Source organism: Coloeus monedula (assembly GCF_965178545.1).
Source record: "Coloeus monedula genome assembly, chromosome: W".
NCBI lineage: Eukaryota > Metazoa > Chordata > Aves > Passeriformes > Corvidae > Coloeus > Coloeus monedula.
Genome location: NC_138821.1, coordinates 707,858 through 731,500, shown reverse-complemented (window position 1 = coordinate 731,500; position 23,643 = coordinate 707,858). Strand labels below are relative to the sequence as shown.

Genomic DNA, 23,643 nt, shown 5'->3' with positions numbered 1-23,643 from the left:
GGATTCCCGGGGAAGCGGTCACGGCACCGGAGCTCAGGGAGCAGCAGCTGGACGAAGCACACGGCGGGATTTGGGAACTGTGGGATTGTCCTGGCAGGGCCGGGAGCTGGATCCCTGCGGATCCTTTCCACGACTCTCGGGAAGCTCCCAGCAGAACCAGCATGGAGCAACACTCCCCAAAACGCTGAGCAGTTGGGGCTGGAGGATCCGGGAGCAGCGATCCCACGCCTCCCTCCCGGGAATGCGCCGGATAAAGCCGGTCCCAGCACCCGGAGCGCTCCCAGGGAGAGCGGGAAAGCGGGAAAACCGCCCGGGGGCTGAGGGACACAGCCACAGCAAGTTTGGGATCCCACGCGGGGATTGCAGCGAATCCTGGCCTGGCATCCCTCCCCGAATCCACCTGGAATTCCGGATTTTCCGGCCAGTTGCTTCCATTGTTTACTGCGCTCGTTTATTCCCGCTCATCCTTGGAATTGCCACGAGCCAGCGCCGAAGGAGTCCCCGAGAACCGCCGCGTTCCACCCCGTGCTCCCGGCACAAACCCCACCCTCCACATCCCCCTTTCCCCAGAAACCCGGGAATATTCCCAGCCCGTCCACCGAGGACGCCCGTCCATTCCTGTCTCCAAACGAAATCCCACGTTCCAGAGGTGATTCCGGCATCTAGGAAGAACAAACACCCCAACCCCCTCCATTTGCACTTAAAGTCCCAGTTCCCACCAGAAGCAGGGAACGCCTTCCTGCACCCGGCAGGACCCGGATTTTCATCCCTGAATTCCTACAAGAACCAATTCCGTGGCATTCGAGTACCCAGGAACGGCTTCCATACCGGAATTCCCGTGCCATTGGCTGACGAAATAATTCCAAGGATTTCGAGTTCCCATTGAAGGCGAAGCACTGAGGGAAAGAAATCCCAAACACACGGTGGGATTTCATTTTGAATGAAAAGAATTCCTATTAATTAATCAATCAATCAATCAATCTTATTAATTTATTTGGGCTTTCCCTTGAGAATTCCCGGATTTTAGCCACTGGAAAAAGATGTGGGATTAATGGGAGCAGGGTTTGATGAATCCCTGGGATTAAATGAGGATGCTGATGTGTATTTTCCCCTTTTTAATTACACTTTGTTAATTAGAAAGCGGTTATTAACGAGAAGAATTTAGCCCAGCCACTCCAAGAACTTCGTCATTGTTTCGATTCCAGATTCCCGTTTCCCAGCTGCAAATTTCCCTGGATTTGGGATAACACCGTCCAATCCATTTGATTAATTTTTATCTCCTCTGATATTAATTAATTATCTATTTTCCGTGATTAATTGCTGCTAATAACCAGATCTGGAGCTCAAATAAAAGGATTTCTCTGGGAGGAAAGGGAAAATTCCCCCCCCCCCCCGAGGGGTTGATTTGATACCGCTATCAACATGATATGCAAATGAGGCTGGTATCGATATCAGAATGATATGCAAATGAAGCCATCGATACCGACATGATATGCAAATGAGGCTGAACGTACTTCTAAAGTGATAAAGAAACAGAACTGGAATTACACAAATCCAACAAAATGCACTTTTCCGCCCTAATTTGGTGCCGTAGCGACCGAAATGTCGGATGTTTTCCTGCCCAGCCTCGCTTTTCCACGGATTTTAATGGATTTGAAAGGATGTCAAGCACCTCAGCGCAGCTTTTTTGGGAAAAATCCCGCAAGGAACTCGTCCAAAAGATGAAATGAACGGAATCGTTATTTGGACCACGGAACAAAGGAGCCCGCGGAAGCAAAGCAAGGCAGCAACTCCTGACGGAAAACCACGAGAATTCCAGGAAAACACGGAAAAACGAGCCGGACGGTGCCTGGAATCCCCGCCAAACGGAGGGATCGGCGATATTCCCAAAATTCGGGGGCAACAGCGGCATTAAGGAGCCTCTGGCAACACCTGGCTGGCAGCGCTTGGCAGCCGGAACCCCCGGCCCTGCCGGAATCCTGCTGGGATCCGGGAGCCGCCCTCCCGCACGCCGGCCCATTCCCGGCAATTCCCGGTCCGTCCTTCCCGCCGCAGATCCGTCGGTCGGCCCCGCGAAGGAGCCCAACGTTCCTTACCTTTTCCCGAGCCTCATCCCCTGGGAATGGGCTCCTGCCATCCCTGATCCCAAACAAAGCTCCCGAGCAGCCGCGGTACTTACGGAGGAGGGCAAACCCGGAGGAACTTTCCGAACTTTCTTTGTCTGAACTTCTGGAAGGAAGGGAGAAAAAGGGGGATTAGACATCGGGATTTGGGTGGGACGGAAGGGGTTTTTCCCAAAGGTTTTCCCTGTGCCCACAGGGATGTCGCCGCAGTAAAGGAGTAACACTGGAGAATAAAGAATTCCAAGGATAAAGGGTTGGGATGTGATTTCTGGTGGAACTCGGGGAATTAAAACTTGGATTTGGTGCTGCGGGCTCGGGAAAAAAAAGGGAATCTGGAAGGCTGGATAAGCCCGGAGGAACGGCCCAGGAGAGGGCTCCGTGTGCTGCTTCCCAAACATCCTGCAGCGGGATGAGGTGGGATGGGGGGAAACAGGGAATCACTCAGCCCCAGAGGAGCCGCGCAGGGGCCGCCGGCAGACACTGCCCCCGGCATACTGGGAGCACTGGGAGCACTGGGAGCACTGGGAGCAGGATAAAGGGATGGGAACTGGGAATGACTACCCACGGAGGAGCTGTGCAGGGGTCTCTGGGGTACTGGGAGCACTGGGAGCACTGGGAGCACTGGGAGCACTGGGAGCAGGATAAAGGGATGGGAACTGGGAATGACTGTCCACGGGGGAGCCGTGCAGGGGTCTCTGGGGTACTGGGAGCACTGGGAGCACTGGGAGCACTGGGAGCACTGGGAGCACTGCGAGCAGGATAAAGGGATGGGAACTGGGAATGACTGTCCACGGGGGAGCCGTGCAGGGGTCTCCGGGGTACTGGGAGCACTGGGAGCACTGGGAGTGGGATAAAGGGATGGGAACTGGGAATGACTGTCCACGGGGGAGCCGTGCAGGGGTCTCTGGGGTACTGGGAGCACTGGGAGCACTGGGAGTGGGATAAAGGGATGGGAACTGGGAATGACTGTCCACGGGGAAGCCGTGCAGGGGTCTCTGGGGTACTGGGAGCACGGGAAGCGGGATAAAGGCGGCAGGGATGGGAACTGGGAATGACTCACCCATGGAGGAGCCGTGCAGGGGTCTCCGGCGGGCGCTGCCGGCGTACTGGTAGTACTGGGAGCCCGGCTTGCTGGGGGACAGCGCCCCGGGGGTGGCCAGCTCCATGTCCCCTCCGAGCAGGCTCTGCTGCGGGGACAGACACACAGAGCTGTGGGCAAGGCCGGCCCCGAATCCGCACTTCCCTCATCATTAGCTCCTTCCCAGCCCTAAAAATAACCCGGGAATGAGCGCTCGGGAGCGCGGAGCAGGCGGCGAGCGCCTGGCGCCGCGTTAAAGGAGACACCACCGCAATTCCCACTCAGGGAGCGGCGCCCAAAGGCCGGGAAAAGGAGGAATCCCGCGCTCCTTCCCAGCGCCGGGAATTGCGGCGCCCGGGAAAGTTTGGGAGCTCTGCCGGGGCGCTCGGAGGGAATTGTGCTGCTGGGATTTCCGAGCAGTGAAATGCCGGCCGCCGAACCCCCCAAAATCCTCCCTGGGGAGAAGGAGGCTCCGCTGCCTCGGGAAAAGGATGCGGGGAGGAAACGCATCAGGGCTTCGGCCGCGGTAACGCGGATGGGAAAGGCACGGACGAGGATCTAAAGCCTGAAAGAGGTGTGAGGTGCAGCAAGCAGAGCTGTGATACGGCAAACGGAGACCGGCTCATATGGATAATGCATTGAATGCATACTGTACTGCTTGTGGGGTGTTATAGATAAGGTGTTAGAGATAAGGTATTAGTGTATCATATAGATAATGCATTGAATGCATACTGTACTGTGGGTAAGGTGTTACAGATAAGGTGTTAGAGATAAGGTATTAGTGTATCATATAGATAATGCATTGAATGCATACTGTACTGTGTACAGGGTGTTATAGATAAGGTGTTAGAGATAAGGTATTAGTGTATCGTATAGATAATGTATTGAATGCATACTGTACTGTGTACAGGGTGTTATAGATAAGGTATTAGAGATAAGGTATTAAATAGTGTATCATATAGATAATGTATTAGATGTATGCTGTACTATGGATAAGGTGTTATAGATAAGGTATTAGTGTATTGTATAGATAATGCATTGAATGCATACTGTACTGCTTGTGGGGTTAGAGATAAGGTGTTAGAGATAAGGTATTAGTGTATCGTATAGATAATGTATTGAATGCATACTGTACTGTGGGGAAGGTGTTACAGATAAGGTGTTAGAGATAAGGTATTAGTGTATCATATAGATAATGCATTGAATGCATACTGTACTGCTTGTGGGGCTAGAGATAAGGTGTTAGAGATAAGGTATTAGTGTATCGTATAGATAATGTATTGAATGCATACTGTACTGTGGGTAAGGTGTTAGAGATAAGGTGTTAGTGTATCATATAGATAATGTATCAGCTGCATACTGTACTGTGGGTAAGGTGTTATGGATAATGTATTAGGTATCTATAATGTACTAAATAATGTGTTAGAGATAACGTATGGAATAGTGTATCATATAGATAATGTATTAAATGCATCCTGTTCTATGTATAATGTATTAGAGATAACGTATGGAATAGTGTATCATATAGATAATGTATTAAATGCATCCTGTTCTATGTATAATGTATTAGAGATAATGCATGGAATAGTGTATCATATAGATAATGTATTAAATGCATCCTGTTCTATGTATAATGTATTAGAGATAATGCATGGAATAGTGTATCATATAGATAATGTATTAAATAGGTAATGTGTGAATGTATGAAAGAGTGTATCATGTAATGCATTAAATGCATACTGTACTAGGGATAATGCATTACAGATAATATATTAGATACCCATAAAGTATTAAATAGCTAATGTATGAAATACAATGTATTATAGTGTGTTAAATAGTGTATCATATAGACAATGTATTAAATAGGTAATGTGTTAAACAGATACTGTGTTAGAGATCATGTATTAAGTAGTGTATCATATAGATAATGTATTAAATGCATGCTGGACTATGGATAAGGTATTATAGACAATGTATTAAATAGTGAATTTTATACATAATGTATTAAATAGATCATGTATTAATGTATTTTATATGCAATGTATTAAATAGATAATGGCCTATATATAATGTATTAGATATCTATAATGGATTAAATATCAAATGTGTTCAATAGCATGTCTTATAGATAATGTATTACTGGTGTATTATATATAATATATTAATATAAAATGTACTCTGTATAATGTATTAAATATTCTAATGTATTAGCTATACAGTGCATTACCTGGAATGTATTTATTATCTATCATGTATTTAATACATAATGTATTAAATATCTACAATGTACTAATATGTAAGGTATTATATCTACAACGTCTTAAATAGATAATGTATCATACATAATGTGCTAAATATAATCTTTTCCATGGACAGAATGTATTAAATATCTAGAATGGATTCATGTACAACGTATGAAATATCCATGGTGCATGATATAGATAATGTATTTTATCTCTAATGTACTCACAGATGGGGCATGAATACACAATGTATAGCACATACAATGTATTGAACATACAATGTGTTACATACTGATCGTGTGTTACATGTTATGTATTAAACAGAAGGTCTTAAACACCTATCATGTATTATGTATTATACATTAAATAGAATGTATTAAACACCTATCATGCATTATATATTAAATAGAAGGTATTAAATGCCTATTATGCATTATATATTGTACAGAATGTATATATATTAAACAGAATGTGTTAAACACCTATCATGTATTATATATATTAAATAGAAGGTATTAAATGCCTATAATGTATTATACATATTAAATAGAATGTGTTAAACACCTATAATGTATTATATATATTAAATAGAATGCATTAAACACCTACCATGTATTTTATATATATATATTAAATAGAATGTATTAAACACCTATCATGTATTATGTACTATATATCATATATTAAATAGAATGTATATATACTAAATAGAATGTCTTAAACACCTATAATGTATTATATATATTAAATAGAAGGTATTAAATGCCTATAATGTATTATATATATTAAATAGAATGTGTTAAACACCTATCATGTATTATACATATTAAATAGAATGCATTAAACACCTACCATGTATTTTATATATATATATTAAATAGAATGTATTAAACACCTATCATGTATTATGTACTATATATCATATATTAAATAGAATGTATATATACTAAATAGAATGTCTTAAACACCTATCATGTATTATATATATTAAATAGAAGGTATTAAATGCCTATAATGTATTATATATTAAGTAGAATGTATATATATTAAATAGAAGGTCTTAAACACCTATAATGTATTATATATTATGTATTAAATAGAATGTATATATATTAAATAGAATGTATTAAACACCTATAATGTGTTATATATATTAAATAGAATGTATTCAACACCTATAATGTATTATATATATATTAAATAGAATGTATTAAACACCTATAATGTATTATATATATATTAAATAGAAGGTCTTAAACACCTATAATGTGTTATATATATTAAATAGAATGTATTAAACACCTATAATGTATTATATATATATATTAAATAGAAGGTATTAAACACCTATAATGTATTATATATATATTAAATAGAAGGTATTAAACACCTATAATGTGTTGTATATATATTAAACAGAGTGCATTAAGCACCTGTAATGTATTATATATTAAATAGAATGTATATATATTAAATAGAAGGTATTAAACACCTATAATGTATTATATATGTATTAAATAGAATGTATTAAACACCTATCATGTATTTTATATATATATATTAAATAGAATGTACTAAACGCCTATAATGTGTTATATATATAAAATAGAATGCATTAAACACCTATAATGTACTTTATATATATATGAAATAGAATGCATTAAATACCTGCAGTGTGTTAAATACCTAGGATGTGTTACACAGGTAAGAAGGATCGAACACACAACCTAGTCAGCCAATCCAAGGAATGCAATATCCAATTCCAAAGCGCGGCACATGGAACGCACGGAGTCCAGCCCGTGCTCAACGCCCACAGGGCACCGGGGATGGCAAACCCGACCTACAGCACACGGAACGCACGGAGTCACGGACACCGAGCCACCGGAGGCCGGGGAGAAAAGCCGCGGAGCCGCATCGCGCACAGCGGAGCCACCCCAAAACGACACCCAGCACCCAAAGCGCTCCGGCCGGCCCCGAGCTGCGGCCGAGCCGGGCCCGCCCGGGCCGTCCCTAACGCCGGGGCCGCCCGTGGGATCCGCGGGCAGCGGCGGAGGAGCCGCAGGGAGCGCGGCACGAACGCCGGGCGCGGACGGGGAAGGGCGGAGAGCGCGGCTCCGGGAGCGCTCGACGGGCTCCGGGTGCGCTCCGCGGGCTCCGGGTGCGCTCCGGGTGGGCCCAGGGTGCGCTCCGGGTGCGCTCCGCGGGCTCCGGGTGCGCTCCGGGTGCGCTCCGCGGGCTCCGGGTGCACTCCGCGGGCTCCGGGTGCGCTCCGCGGGCTCCGGGTGCGCTCCGCGGGCTCCGGGTGCGCTCCGGGTGCGCTCCGCGGGCTCCGGGGGCGCGGCACCGACCCGCGGCCGGCGCGGCCCCGACTTCCCGCAGCAGCCCGGGCGCAGCGCGCTGCCCCCCGAATTCCCAACTTTCCGGGGCCGCCTCGCAATCAACTTTCGGCGAGCGGAGCAATTAGCGGCCTCGGAAAGGAGGGAATGTGTTTTCCCTAATCGAAATTCTAATCACCGTGTCACTCACAACAGCCTTAGTGCTGCTTCGCTGCCGCCCCATTCACATGCAAATGAGCCCTAAATAGGCCAATTATGGCTGTGCCCCCGTTCCCGGCTTAACCCGCTGCGCACTGGGAACGCGCGGCGCCCAAAGAATTCCTCGTGGGAAGCGGGGCCGCTCCGGCGCCTTCCCGAGCGGCCCGGCACAGCGCGGGCTGCGAAATTCCCGACTCCGGCGCTCCCCGCGGGGAAAAGCGTCTCGGGATGGACGGACGGATGGATGGATGGATGGATGGATGGATGGATGGATGGATGGCTGCTCGCCAGCCGGCGGCATTGCAAAACGCTCCCGAGGCCGTGGGGAGCGAGCCGGGATCCATCCCTGGGCACTGAGCAGGGATCCATCCCTGGGCACTGAACCGGGATCCATCCCTGGGCACCGAGCTGGGATCCATCCCTGGGCACCGAGCCGGGATCCATCCCTGGGCACTGAACCGGGATCCATCCCTGGGCACTGAGCTGGGATCCATCCCTGAGCACCGAACCGGGATCCATCCCTGGGCACTGAGCTGGGATCCATCCCTGGGCACTGAGCCGGGATCCATCCCCGGGCACTGAACCGGGATCCATCCCTGGGCACCGAGCTGGGATCCATCCCTGGGCACCGAGCTGGGATCCATCCCTGGGCACTGAACCGGGATCCATCCCTGGGCACTGAGCCAGGATCCATCCCTGGGCAGAGCTGGGATCCATCCCTGGGCACCGAGCCGGGATCCATCCCTTGACACCAAGCTGGGATCCATCCCTGGGCACTGAGCTGGGATCCATCCCTGGGCACCGAGCTGGGATCCATCCCTGGGCACTGAGCCAGGATCCATCCCTGGGCAGAGCTGGGATCCATCCCTGGGCACCGAGCTGGGATCCATCCCTTGACACCAAGCTGGGATCCATCCCTGGGCACCGAGCCGGGATCCATCCCTGGAGAGAGCCGGGATCCATCCCTGGGCAGAGCCGGGATCCATCCCTGGGCACCGAGCCGGGATCCATCCCTGGGCAGAGCCGGGATCCATCCCTGGGCACCGAGCTGGGATCCATCCCTGGGCACCGAACCGGGATCCATCCCTGGGCAGAGCCGGGATCCATCCCCAGCGCTCGGGATGGGCGCTCCAATGGCCACAAACCCTGCCCATGGAACAGCTCCTGGTGCCCAAGCCCGAGCACTCATCCCACATCTCATCCCACATCTCATCCCACATCTCATCCCACATCTCATCCCACAGCCCTCATCCCACATCTCATCCCACATCTCATCCCACACCCTCTCCATCCTCCCATCCCGCTCCCACAATCCCCCCGGTGCCGCTTTCCCGCTATCCGTGCTTTCACGGACAATATCCACCGGCTCCGCTGGTAAACAACACCTGCAGCGGCGGAAAAGCTTGGGAATGAATCGATGGGATACTGCAGGATAATTGGGAATGAGGAAGGAAGAGAGGCCAGAACTGCCAGGGATGTTGGGAATGTCCCGGAGAACTGAATTTTAGGGAATGTCTGGGAGCATTTCCCAGCTAAGAGTGGAACATCCTTGGAAATCAGTGGGATTTTAGAGAATATTTGGGATTTTAGGGAATATTTTGGAGCATTTCCACAAGGGAATATTTCCCAAGGTTTCCTGTGAATATGCTCAGAAAGCAATGGGATTTTAGGGAATATTTGGGATTTTAGGGAATATTTTGGAGCATTTCCACAAGGGAGTATCTCCCAGGGTTTCCTGTGAATATCCTTGGGAATCAATGGGATTTTAGGGAATATTTGGGATTTCAGGGAATATTTTAGAGCATTTCCACAAGGGAATATTTCCCAGGGTTTCCTGTGAATATCCTTGGGAATCAATGGGATTTTAGGGAATATTTTGGAGCATTTCCACAAGGGAATATTTCCCAAGGTTTCCTGTGAATATCCTTGGGAATCAATGGGATTTTAGGGAATATTTCCCAGGGTTTCCTGTGAATATCCTTGGGAATCAATGGGATTTTAGGGAATATTTGGGATTTTAGGGAATATTTTGGAGCATTTCACAAGGGAATATTTCCCAAGGTTTCCTGCGAATATCCTTGGGAATCAATGGGATTTTAGGGAATATTTGGGATTTTAGGGAATATTTTGGAGCATTTCACAAGGGAATATTTCCCAAGGTTTCCTGTGAATATCCTTGGGAATCAATGGGATTTTAGGGAATATTTCCCAGGGTTTCCTGTGAATATCCTTGGGAATCAATGGGATTTTAGGGAATATTTGGGATTTTAGGGAATATTTTGGAGCATTTCCACAAGGGAATATCTCCCAGGGCTTCCTGCGAATATCCTTGGGAATCAACGGGATTTTAGGGAATATTTGGGATTTTAGGGAATATTTTGGAGCATTTCACAAGGGAATATTTCCCAAGGTTTCCTGTGAATATCCTTGGAAATCAGAGGATTTTAGGGAATATTTGGGATTTCAGGGAATATTTTGGAGCATTTCCACAAGGGAATATTTCCCAGGGTTTCCTGTGAATATCCTTGGGAATCAATGGGATTTTAGGGAATATTTCCCAGGGTTTCCTGTGAATATGCTCAGAAAGCAATGGGATTTTAGGGAATATTTGGGATTTCAGGGAATATTTTGGAGCATTTCACAAGGGAATATTTCCCAAGGTTTCCTGTGAATATCCTTGGGAATCAATGGGATTTTAGGGAATATTTGGGATTTTAGGGAATATTTTGGAGCATTTCACAAGGGAATATTTCCCAGGGTTTCCTGTGAATATCCTTGGGAATCAATGGGATTTTGGGGAATATTCCCAAGGGAATATTGTGATGATTCTCCGAAAAGAGCAGGAATTTAGGGAGTGTTCGGGATCACTTCAGCAGGAATCTTGGCTTCCTGTGACTATCGGGAAACCAGTGGGATTTAGGGAATGCTCTGGATCGTTCCACAATAAATCCTGGTTTACTGTGACTATTGCCTGGAACCAAAGCGGATTTTCGGGAATGGCCGGCAGGGCTGTCGGTGCGGCGCGAATATTCCCCGCAGACGGAGGGAATTCCAGGGAAGGGAGCGGCGTTGGGCTCGGGAATTCTCTGCAGCCGCGCGTTTGTCTCACGCCTGGGCTGCAGCCTAGAGCCAGAGCTGCCGGGTCTGGGCCGGGCCCTTCCATATGTCGGGAAGGCTGGGAGCCTTGGGATGCATCCCGAAACGCGGCTCCTCTGGAAGCAGCCCGAGCCCGGCGCTTCCCGAGTCTCCGAGAAGAGAGGAGAGGGAAGGAAAGCGGCCGCGCGCCCTCCGGAGCCTCGGCTTCCTCATCCCAACTTTTTCCTCTGGAAAAAGCTGCGGAGCTTTCCACGGCAAAGGAAAATCCCCCATTGCGCTCACCGCGGGAACACAGGGATCAAGGTCAAGGGGTTATTTTGGGAGAGGCCTGGGCCGCCCGTCGCATCTTCCTGCTGGACTGGGAATTCTGCAGCCGGCGAGGGAAACCAGGATACAAATAAATCCGCACTTATCCCAACTCCTTCCTATTCCCACTCGGTTCCAAGGACAGGGAAAACCTTCCCAAAGGCTCCCCGCTCCCAGCTCCGGAGCGTCGGGAATTAGTCGGGATCAGAGCTCGCATTCCTCAGGAAAAGGAGGAGGTTTCCAAGGGCCTTTGTCCGCAGAGATAAAACCAGTTCAGGATTGGAGCTCAAAACAATTCCCAAAATTCCAAACACCAGCACTACAACAAAAGCCTGAAAACCCAGGGTTCTCCTCACGGAGCCAGGAACGCCAACATTTTGGATGTTTAGGCGTGTTCCCACATCCTTCCCATTTTCCTGCCTCCAAAGCGGGAATAACGAGACAAAGAATTAGAGCTGGAGAGGGAGAAGATGCACAAAACCCATCCAGATGGGAATGAAATTATCCCTCCTGGAAAAGCCAAATGCCGTTCCTGCCGCAGAGCTCGGCTTTCGCTGTTTAGAGGAAAATTATGTGGAGCTCACTTCCGTGCCCGCCTGGGATGGAGGAGGCTCCGCACAAAACGCGGGATATTCTCCCTCCCTTTGTTCTGGGAACAGGTGCCACGGAAATGCTGCACTGCCCTGCTAAAATCGAGCCCCATTCAAGGGCCTGCAACCCGAAATCCAAAGGCACGCATCAGGGAAAAATCCCTCGGGAAACAGGGAATTCTCTTTTCCCTGCCGGATTTTTTTGGGGCGTTGATCCGGTCCCGAAGGCAGGCGGGAGGAAAGCGGGATGAGCTGGGAAGGGATGAAGCCGCTTTCCCGAAGGCTTGCCAGGGCTTTGGGCTCGGAGCGTCCCTGGGATTCCCTTCTCCCGGAGAAGCCGCGCTCCGGAGGGAGCAGGAGCTCCCGGCCTTTCCCCGTCTCCCGTCCCACACAGACCTGTTGGCAAGCATTCCCTTTGGAAGGGCATTCCCCACGGATTATCCCGCGTTTGTTTGTCGCATCCTGGGAGCTGCTGCCGCCCTTTAGCCGCCACATCCCGCTCTTTCCCAAGCCGCCGCTCAATTAAAATTCCTGCCATTCTGCGGGATCAAAGCTCCTTCCCGGGATTATTCCCGGTCGGACGCTCCGGCTTTCCCTGCCCTGCTTTGTTCCCCCTGCTCCGGCCGGGAATGCGGGTTGGGATGCGGCCATCCCGCCGTTCCCACCGAGCCGGCTGCTCCCGCTCTCCCGGCGCCCCTAATGAGGGCTTTTCCCAGGAAAACCGGCAGGCCGGGATGCGTGCGCTCCGTGCCCGGCCAGGTGCCCACCTGAATGAGCAGAGCGGCTCCCAGTGCCAAGCTGCTCCCAGCCTGCGTGGCTCTCCCGCTTTTCCCGAGCAAATTCCCGACCAAGGCAACGGGAATTGGGCGGAATGGCAGCTAAGCCCCCGTTCTGATCATCACCATCATCTTCATTCCGGGTGGAATAAAGCCCCGAACGAACGAGAGGGAATTTTATTTCCCAGCCCTTTTCCCACGTCCCCTTCTCTCCTTCCGGATCCGGGATTTCCCCTCCTCATCCCAACTGCTCCTCAATTCCTGAACTTTCCCACTGAAATCACAGCAGATCCAGGGCTGAACCATTCCTTGGATATTTCCTTCTGGGATTCCAATCCTCTGCTTTTCAATTCTCATCCCGAATCTCCAGCTCTTCCCAATATGGGGATTCCTACCAATCCTTGGGATTTTTGGGAATGTGGCAGCTCTCTCTCAAAATCTCCTGTGGCATTTCCACCCAGTATTGTCCCCAATCCCCCGTGGAAATTCCAACCCTTCCCTATTTTCCACGTGGTTTCCCTTCCCATCCAGCCCCAGCTGCTAAAATCACTGCGGAAAATCGGGAGCTGCGGAGGGAAAATGGAATTTTCTCCCTGAGATCGAATTTTCCCCTGGAATTGGCATTTTTGGGAAGGGCTCCATGGAGGAAAAGAGACCAACTTGACGCCCTTTGTTCTGTTTGCTCCGTTCCAGGACAAACCATTCGGGGATTTATTCCCTGCCTCCGGAGCTCAGCCCTCGATCCTTGCATTCCAGTCTTTCCCATGGAAAACCAAGGAATATGCCATCATTGTTCACCTCCTGCATGAATGAATGCACTCCCAAATCCCGGAGAAGCCATGGAATGACGGGGGAAAACATGGATCGGAATGGATGGAGAAAAAACCTCATCCCGATTTTTGTCAGGATGAGGAATTATGGGATATCCTGGTATCCCTGTTCTCCACAGGGATATTCTCAGGCCAGGCTGAGGTTCTGAACATCTGGAAATTCCCATATTCCCAATTTTTCAGCCTTTTCCAAGCCGGTACCAGGATGGGACAGAGGGAGGACTAAGGACAGGCAGAAAGGAATATTTTGGGAATATTTCTCCTGGAAAAATCCACCAGAACCCTGTTGGATTTGGCACTTCAAGGTGAGCTAAGGATGTTCCACCCAGGACTTGCTTCCCTGGCAAATTATTCCCACAAATCCCAGAAAAAGAGCCCTGCTCCCTGAAGGAGTTCCGAGTTTTCCGGCGGAAAACTTTGGCTCCAAGAACCTCACAACAAAAATCCCAGCTCCAGCTGGCTCCGGGCTGGAATATCCTGCCACGGCTCCATCCTAAGAAGGGACTTCCTGGCGCAATTCCTGATTTTAGGGATGGAGTTGGTGGAATGGGCAAACACAGGGAAAGCTCGGCGGAGGTGATGGCGTTTTCCGGGAATTCCGCCATTAGGACTTCGGAGAGACCAAAGGCACTTCCAGGCCAAAATGCTCCAAGGATTTCTGTTCGTCCTTTTCCTGTTCCTCATCTGGGAAGACAAAGAGCCTTTCCCAAAGGCCTCTGGAAAACTCCAGCTTGAGCAGCTGCAAGAGCCGACCTGTGGCTGCCGTTCCCAAGTCCCGTTCAGTTTTGAGGGAATGTTCCATCCCAACGAAGGCCACTGGCGGTATTCCCAACAGGAATTGCCTTTTTGTGCCTCCCTTTGGAGTTCCCTGGGCTGCTCTTCCCAAGCTCTTCCCGCACGGCTCCACAGGGGAAGCGCTGAATCCCGAGGCAGCGGATAAAGCGAAAGCCGCGGTAATTCCGGGGAAAACCACAAAGCTGGGATCACCTGGAGCCTGAGATGGGACAACAAACGAGTTCAAATCCATGGATATGGGAAGAGGGCAAGCTGAGCTTTTCCAGCTGCCACAGAGAAAATATGGGATGCTCCTGGGAGGAGGCCCGATCCCAGCAGCAGCAACATGGCTGGAAATCAGGGAATCATGGAATGCTGGGCTTGGAGGGCCCTTAAGGATCATCCCCTCCCACAGGCAAGGACTCCCTCCCCTATCCCGGGGTATCCACGGCCGCCCTGGAAAAGCGGTGCCTGCGCACCCTCAGAGCCAGGAATTCCGGGAACATCCCACCCAAATCCCCTCTCCCAGCCCGCTGCTGTCCCTCCAGCCCTGTCCCAAGCGCCGCTCCCGAGGCGTCCGTGCCATCGGATCTCCGGGATGCCAGCAGGTGCCACACGCCCCTACAGCGTGGCAGGGAGCAGAGGGCTCCATATGCGCTCCGGGATGCGGGGAAGAGCCGCTGCCCAATTCCCAGCGCTGCCAGGACAGCAGAGCGGGCGCCCGCTCCGGCTCCACATGGAGCTTCTCACAAGTTTTCCAAAGCTGGGCTGGGAATCAATCATTTCGGGAAGCGCGTCCAAGACTGGTCAGCGCGGAATCAACTCCCACGAGTGATTGATTTGAGGTGGACGCGCACGCCGGGAAGGGAACGGGCGGCGCTCGGGGACAATTCGCACTTCCCCAGGCTTTCCAAGGCTGCCGGAGCGGGAGCCAGCGGGGCACTGCTCAGGGCACCACCGACGGCCCCGCTCCTGGGGCGTGTTCCAGCCCGGCCTGAAACGCTCCCAGGGATCCTCAGAGCTCTGCCCACCACTCCCAGCCGGGAATTCCTTCCTGATGGGAAGGAAAAGGAAGGATCCCAGGGAAACCTCAGAGCCCCTGGCAGGGCCTGAAGGGGCTCCAGGAGAGCTGCAGAGGGACTGCATGGAGGGATGGGACACAGGGAATGGCTTCCCAGTGCCAGAGGGGATATGGGGAAGGAATTGCTGGCTGGGAGGGTGGGGAGGGGCTGGGACAGAATTCCCAGAGCAGCTGGGGCTGCCCCTGGATCCCTGGCAGTGTCCCAGGCCAGGCTGGGATAACCTGGGACAGCGGGGAAGGTGTCCCTGCCATGGCACGGGGTGGAACTGGATGATCCTTAAATCCCTTCCACCCCAAATCCTTTGGGATGCTCCCACCTCTCCATCCCTCCCTGTCACGTGTGCCACCAGAAGGATTCTTGTTTTAGGCGGGCTCAGCCCAGAACTTAGTCCCGGTTTTTATTATTCGGGGGATTCACATCCTCATCCATTCCCTGCAATCTCTCCTTGTCCAAAGGAACTGCTCCTTTGTTTTTGGAGCCAGGAAGCACCGGGATAAACCATGGAACCATCGGAGCACGGCTGGAGCGGCTCCTTCCAAGGAAAACCTCCCGGAGCTCCGCGGTGATGCCAGGCCGGAGCGACGGCCAAGGGCAGCTCCAGCACTGGGAATACTGGGAAGGAATTCCTGGCGGGCACAGGATGGCTGCGGAAGCTGTGGCTGCCCCGTCCCTGAGGTTTAAGAAGTGTTTAAATCCTAACAACACCGTCCCACAATTCCTGTACGGACAAATCCGTCAGGGAACAGCGCGGGTGGGAAAGGATGTTAATGATCATCTCATCCCATATCCCTTCCCCTATCCCAAGCTGCTCCAAAGGCCCATCTGACCCCACTTTGGGACGGACTCCGAAGGCACCTAAATCCCATTATTCCACGCCTTTGGGTCCCTTTTGCACGAGAAGGCAGCAGGAATGACGATCCTTACAGGAATTTTGCCGAGTTACCGGACGAAAGGAAAGTTCCCAGGGAATTCCTAACCCGAGAACGGAATGAATCCCGCGTCCCCAATCCTCGGGAACGGCAGCGCTGCGGGAGGAGCCGCTGGAATTTTCCCGGCCAGGTAGAATTCCAAGAAAGGCCTGTTTTCCTGCAGCGCCGCCATGGCAGATGTGGCTCGATTATGAGCGGGAGACTCCCGGGAATTGCTGCCTGGATCCCGCCATCCATCAGCAGCTGTTGGGAGGGAAGGGAAGGGAAGGGATGGAGCGGCACTCGCGCCTTCCGGAGTGTGGGAAGGGTTCCTGGGATAACGGGCAGGGAACGGGATAACTCCCAAAGAAATGGGTTTTTGTCCTGGTGCTGCTCCCAGCGTTTTCTCCGTCCCTGGAATGTTCCAGGCCAGGCTTGGAGTAACCTGGGATAAAGGGAAGTGGCCCTGCCCCTTCCAAGTGATTCCATGACTCTTCCAGAATTCCAAGGCTGGGAAGAACATGACCTGGAAATGGCCTCCCCTTGGCAGGGAGCAGCTCCCATCCTTCCTTCCGGCTTTTCCACAGGGCGTGCGAGCACACCTCAGGATCCAGCACCGCTGGAATCCGGCATGGCTCCTCTTGGAAGAGCCCTCTGAGCCCACCCCAGCCCCGCTGCCCGCGTCCCCAGGGGCCACATCCACCCCTTCTGGGAACGATTCCGGCGATTCCGACTCCGTGCCATGCCGGTGGGAAGGGCCGCACTCCTGCTTCCACCAGGACCTCCCAAATTCCTCCCATTCCCACTTCGTTCCCCACGGAACGTTCCAAATCCCCGCACCGCACCGGCATGGCCTCCATCCCCACATTCCCGAAAAACAGCCGGGACGGAGCGCTTCCCTTTCCCACAGGGAAATGCTCTGTGTCCCGCCTCTGCCTTGGGATCATTCCTGGCACATGCGACGCCTGGAGAGCTGGGAATGTTAGGAAGCGATCCCATTGCCGGGATAGTTTTCCGAAGCACGGGCACGGGAAGGGAGGAGCAGTAGGAACGAAGGGCCGTGATTAACGCCGCTCCTGGAACGAGCGAGGAAAGTGTCTCTCTAAAAACTCAATTGTCTGCGAACAAAGCACGGAATTTGGCCACGGATGGCGTTTTTAGGCTCGGGATTTCTCCGGAGACTTCCCAAGATGCAAATTCCGAGTGCGGGGAGGCAGAAGCACAAGCGCTCCACCTTTGTATTCCGCTGGCATTTTATTCTTTCATTCAAGTCCTCCCCTTCTCCGAGCTCCGGCGCGCTTCCCTCGGGAAGGCTTCGCCGTTAGCCTGCTGGCCTTGACTTCCCGCCAACAACAATCCCCAAACAAAAAGGGACAACAAATCACATTTCCACAGCCATTTCCACCCCTCGCTGCAACCCCGAGCCCATCCCGCACATCCCGGGAAAAGCCGGGTCTCGGGCGCCGCCATCCCGCGCTCAGGGCTCACTCTTCCCACGGCAGTCGGGATTGCGGGAATGCCGCGCCGGACGCAAAGGGCAGCAGCTCCCAGCGGCGCTGAGGTCAGCCCTAGGAGCTGTATCCCGGCAGGAAAAGCTCGGGAAGAGGCCGTTTCCGCGGGATTGGCACTTACCTGGTGGCAGCCCTGCAAGTTGGAATCTCGGCCATATGAGGAGTACGAGCCTCGTTCTGTTTTACCTGGGAATGAAGGAAAAGGGCAGATAAATGCATGGATCACGGATACGGAGCTTTTCCAAGCTTTTTATCTGCTGGTCATCCCTCGTTCCCAAGGCCGGCTCCATGGATAAACCGGGCCCAGCTGACCCTGGGATGCAGGGAGGCACAGAAAGGGGTTAGCGATTTCCCTGGAAATAACGCCCTCATCCTGGCTGTGCTTCCTGGAAGTGGCATTCCATGGAATTCCGGGGGCTGGGTGAAGGTGGGAGCTGCACCCTTCATGTCCCAGCTTCCAGCCTCACCCAGGAGCTGCTGGGAATGTGCTTCCCTGCTCTCTCCCGGGAAGAGCTCAGCAACTGACACCTGGGAAGGAGAGCCAGATTGGGAACGGGGAATTTGCCACCGAGGCCGGGAGCTGACCGGGGATCTCAGGCCTGGTTTGGTCCCTCTCAGCTTTCCCAGGAAGCTCGTGAGGCTCCCATGGCAGAGCCTGGCCGCTGGCAGCGGCCGTGCCGTCGTTGCAGAGGGAAGAAAAGGGGATTTTTGGGACTGAATGGGTGAAGCGAAGGAGGGAAGAGGAGGTTTGTGCCGAGCATTAAGTCATGGCTGAGCAGCACCGCCCCACGTGCTCCCAGACAAAGAGCAGTCAAGAGGGCTGATCCCAAACATATTGCCAGGGAAAGACCACCCTTCTGGAGAGGAGAAGCTCGGCAAGAGGGGGGGAGGCACGGCAGAAATCCCTCCGAAAATTCCCGGCTTTCCGACAGGCCGCGGCACAAAAGGCGCTCGGCAGCACCGGCAAGAGGGAGCAGCTGCTGCCCGAGCTCCCCGGCGATGCCAGGGCTGCTCCACACCCAGCTCGGTATTCCCAGTCCCATCCCAGTGCCAGGCAGGAGCCACAGCGAGGCGGCTCGTCAGACAAAGGAGGCCGCAGTTCTGTTAATCGTTCCCCAAAAGTGCCCACATCCCACATTCCACAATTGGAACATCCATCTCCCAGGTTGGAGCGGCACAGTTGGTTTGTTCCCAGTGCTTGGGAATCGAAAATTCCTTCTCCTCATCCCAACTGGAGCCCCCGGAGCTTTTGTCTCCCCATTGTTTCGCACATGAACCTCCAAGATAGATTTGCAATTCACGGGGCACGGCAGGAACTTTGGGAAGCGCTTGGATCCGGTGATCCCAAACCCATGGATCGCCCTCAGCCTGGGAACACTGGAAACAATTCCAGACTGACACCACGAGGCAATTTCAGCTGGGAATCGACGGGCAAGCGAACACGCCTGGAAGGGCATGTGCCACCTCCCAGCACCCCGAGAGGGCCGGGAAGGAGGAGGAGGAGGGAAGCTGGGGGGAAGCTGGGGGGAAGCGGCTCCCCCAGGAAAAGCAGGGACGAGGGAAGCGGGTCGGAGCCGGCAGCCGGGGCGCTCCGAGCAGCCCCGCGCTCCCGCCCGCGCTCCGGAAGCTCCTTTGCCATCGGCTCAGGCTCGGCTTAATTTCAGTTGTGAAAAAATATTTATCCCGATACAAAAATAAACCCCCTGCAAATTACAAGTTGTCAGGGATCAGATCCACTCCTATTTGTGTGGGGGAGGAATCGGGAACAGCGGAGACATGAATCATTCCCAGTAATTTGAGTGTTTCCATGACATCAATGGGCACTCGGCCAGGACTCTGTCGAAGTCTGTGAGGTACCAAAGCGGCTCCGCAGCCAGCGGGAGATTGACTTTTTTTTTTTTAGGATTATGCTCCTTGGAAAAGATTGCATCTCCAGCATCCACTTTTCCCACCGAGCCCGTGGCTCCTGAGCTCTCGAGGGAGTTTTTCCTCGGATTTCTGCGCCCCAGAAATCCGTCAGGGACGAACCCCGTGAATTTGGGGGAAACTTAAGGAATGGTTAAACCCCGGCCCCGCAGAGATTGTCACCGTCACCAGAAGGATAAAATCATCCCCCGTCCTTCTCCACACCTCAGGAGGGGGGGAACACCTTCTCCCTACATTCCCTAAATTACCCATTTCGAAGGAACTCCGTTCCCGATGCCGCTTCCCTGCCTCCCATCCTCGGGCACATCCCCAGCCCCCGACGCGATCGGTGGGAGCAGCCGCGAGGAGCGGCTCTTTAAGCACCTATTTGTGCTGCCAAAGAAAGGCTTCTCCCGACTTCCCGCATTTCCCGTGGATTCGGCGGCTTAACAACGCCATTCCCGGCCATTTCCCAGGGCTAGGCAAAGCTCAAGGTTCTCCCTCCTCGAGATTTTTCTCTGGAAGGTTTCAAAAGAGAAAAAAAAAAACCCCAAGGAGAGAGCGCGGCTCCGGCGCCGCCGCTTCCCGCCGCATCCACTGCGGAATTTTCGAGCCAAGCCTCCGGAGCGGTCGGGAATGCGGCAGCCGCTGCGGATATTTTTTGGCACAAAGACAACGGTGGCAGTGCCAAGCCCCATGGCTAAAACTCCTCCGAAGAGGCAGGAGGGGAGCATTCCGCGCTCCGCTCCCTTCCCGCGCGGAGCGGCCGCGGCCGCCTTTTCCGAGGGAAAAGTCCCCGCTGGAATATTGCGCTGGGGGAGGCCGGGAAAGAGGAGGGGGGAGAATAGAGGGGAAGAAGAGGGACAGCCTTGGCAGGGATCGTTTCCAACGTGCCGCTCCTCGCCGGCCCTTGCCGTGGCTTTGGGAACAAAGCTCCGTGGCCGGAGCTGCCCGGCACAGGGAATGACTTTGGAGGCTGCGGCTGGGCTTTGGGGAAGGCAGGGAGAGCTTGGGAAGCGGGAAGAGCGTGTGGGGAAATACCGGGATCTGCAGTGAACGGCCACAATGCCAATCACGGGAGAGACAAAGGAGCAACTCCGCGCAGCTCCCGTTTTCCTGGCATTTCAGCTCCCTGCTCTCCGAACACCTGCAGGAAAAAAATCCCCCTCCCTCCCCAAATATTCCCTCCATGCTTTATTTAACGGCCAGGAATCCGTGCAGGAGGAAGCCATGGAGGAGTTGGGAAAATTAATTAGGACATTTCAGCAACTTCCAAAGGATAAATGCGAGGGATCCCGTTCCCCTGCTCGTTCCCTGCCCCGGGGAAAGGGCACCTTGGCAGTTTTTGGGAGGCAGAAGGAGACGGATGAGGCAGAGGAAAGGAAGGGAAATGATTCCCGTCAATTCTTTTAATTCGGTATTTCCTTGGATTCCGTATTTAAACGTTTTTTTAAGGGACGAACCCAATGGGAGTATTTGAATTCCAGTTCTGCACGCCCGATCTTTGGGTCTGGGGCTTGCTCAGACCGAGGGAAACTTGGCTGGGGACAGCAGAAATGATCAGGAATTGGGATTTTAATAGCTCCCAATTTCCAGCCGTCCTTTTGCTTCAATCCATGATTTAATTCCAGGTTTTTGTGGCAATTAAGGATTGTCCGACGGGAAGGAGCCCGACACGCTCCCCGTTAAGGACAAAAGAAATGACAAATTTAAGGACAAATTAAAGGAGAATTCCCAAACCAAGCCGGGAACGAGGAGCACAAAGCTGGAGAACATTTGGGATCGAGCAAGGGAAGAGGCTGAACTTCCCAAATCCCAATTAATGCACACACCGGCGATCCCGGCTGGAGCAGCAGGAACCCTTTCACTCGGCCGCAATCCCGACCTCTGCATCCCAAATTTTCTTCCAGTTGGGTTGCAGGGGAAAGGGAAGATGGAAGGGCTCCGAAGCCCAATCTGCCGGCACCGGGATCAGCTCCCTGGATTATCCATTAAAAACCAGGGCTTTTTTTCCCCTTGGAGCTCCCAAAATGTCTCATTTCAGCTGAGAGATCCAGCTAAAATTCATAGGGAATTATCAAATATCCAAGGAAAAACTCATGGAAATAAATGAGGATTTTCTCCCAAATATGAGCACCTCAGTGGGGGGGAAAATAAATCTATTTTAAAATACCAAATATTTATTTATGTGTGTCCCTGCTTTCTCCACGGACAACATTCCAAGGTTTTCCTGGGAAAGATGGAATGAAAAATCTCCTGTCCACCTTCCCATCGGAGCAGGCAGCAGAGCGCTCCTGTATTTTTTGCAGAACTTTGGAATATTCTGTTCTTCAGAAGAGAAAGGAAAAAAAAAAAAGGAGAGGGCAAAGGGGGGGAAAAAGAGGGAACAAAAAAACCAGGGGAAACAAGGGAAATAAGCAGGAGGGGGAATTTTCTGCCTCCCGACTGCGGGAGCAGATCCCTGGCACCAGGAGCAGCTGGCGGGGAGCTCATCCCCTTTGTGCTCCGCTCGCCTTCCGAGCACTCCGGCGGCTCCCGGGCGGCTCCCGCGGGCACCGAGCTGGCACGGGGACAAGCAGCCCTGGGCAGCGGCCCCACGGAGCCCAGGTGTTCCTGCTACAGCTAAGCCGGGCTCAGCCAAGCCGGGCCTGAGCCGCGCCGGCCACCCAAACGCTGCCCGTGCCGACGTGGCCCCAAAATCCCAGTTTTTCTCCGCGTTTTCCATCACAAAGGAGCTCATCCCTGGGAACCGAGGGCTCGTGGTAATGAGCTGGTGCTGCTTTGTGCTCCACGGCAAGGCCCGACAACAAACCCAGGAGGGATCCGGGCCCTTTCGGGCCAGGCAGTCGGACACGCCGCCGGCTTGGAGCCGTCGCATCCACAAACCAGGCACAAAGCTCGGGAAAACATCCCGGCAACCTGAAGGGAAACCGGGCTCGAGACCTTGCGGCCAGGGTCGAGGCAGGAAACAGGGATGGGAATGGAAGGGACGTTCCGACGGCACGGCAAGGCAGGGACCAGCTCCCCGCGGTGCCACCAAACGCCAAGGGAACGAAGGCCGGGAGCCCCTCGGAAAACAAAGCTCCGGAGCTCGGCCCACGGGAAGCAGGGCAACGCGGGCCGGAAGCGGGCCCTCGGCAGGAAAGGCGAATTCCCAAAGGTGCCGGAGCTCTTCCCGATGCACGCTGCATGCAGGTATCCCTGCCAGGCTCCGCGGGGCACCAGGAGCGCTGCCTGTGGAGCTGGGGAAGGGACGGCACCCACGGGTGCTGCCCACACCACCCTCACCCCCCGAGAACTCGGCCCCTCAACCGGGGCATCCAAAGGGAAAGATTCCGGGAAGCTGGCCCGTGTGTCACCGCTCCATAGGCAGCGGCACAATCCGTAACATTCCAGGGATTAATAAGCTGGATATCGAATCCACGCGCTAATTGCGAGCGGAATAATAAACTTCCCTAATTAAATTAGGGATTTATGGAAACAAAACGCCCGTTTCTTCCCAGGCTGAGGGAAGAATATGGATATTTAACGAGGGGAGGAAGCCGGGAAATTCCTTGGAGCCGTGGGATGCTCCCAGGGCCCGAGGCCACGCGGAGATGCAGTGATGGGAAGAAGTTTGGGAGACGACCCCTCGTTTGCAGCGATTCCATGAGCATCTTTCGGGTCCTTTGGAATTTCAGGCTCCGGGAGATAACGAGTGAACAGCCTGAACACCTGGAATATTGTTGGGAGAGGAGCAAAACCTCCAATGAAACAAGGGATTGTGCTTCACCCCGTTCTTGGAAAACAATGGGGAAAGGGGCTGGGGAAGGAAAAGGGCCACTGGAAAACGGAATCAAAGGGAAATCCGAGGCGCTGGTGAATAGGGGAGGATTAAAGTCACAAAA

The 23,643-nt window shown here is 52.4% G+C and overlaps 1 protein-coding gene across 11 annotated transcripts in view; it reads right to left on the bottom strand.

Moving 5' to 3' along the window:
- Window positions 1-23,643, bottom strand: part of LOC309584643 (transcription factor 4-like) — a 155,031-nt gene that overhangs the window by 71,515 nt on the left and 59,873 nt on the right. For 8 of the 11 annotated variants that reach the window (XM_082300790.1, XM_082300785.1, XM_082300789.1 and 5 more), the window contains 3 exons: window positions 17,973-18,037; window positions 3,184-3,310; window positions 2,180-2,229 (listed from right to left, as the gene is read on the bottom strand). In XM_082300790.1, the coding sequence (XP_082156916.1) occupies window positions 2,180-2,229; window positions 3,184-3,310; window positions 17,973-18,037 (242 nt within the window). The remainder of the gene's footprint in view (window positions 1-2,179; window positions 2,230-3,183; window positions 3,311-17,972; window positions 18,038-23,643) is intronic. The other 3 variants (XM_082300786.1, XM_082300787.1, XM_082300788.1) reach the window with 2 other exon arrangements.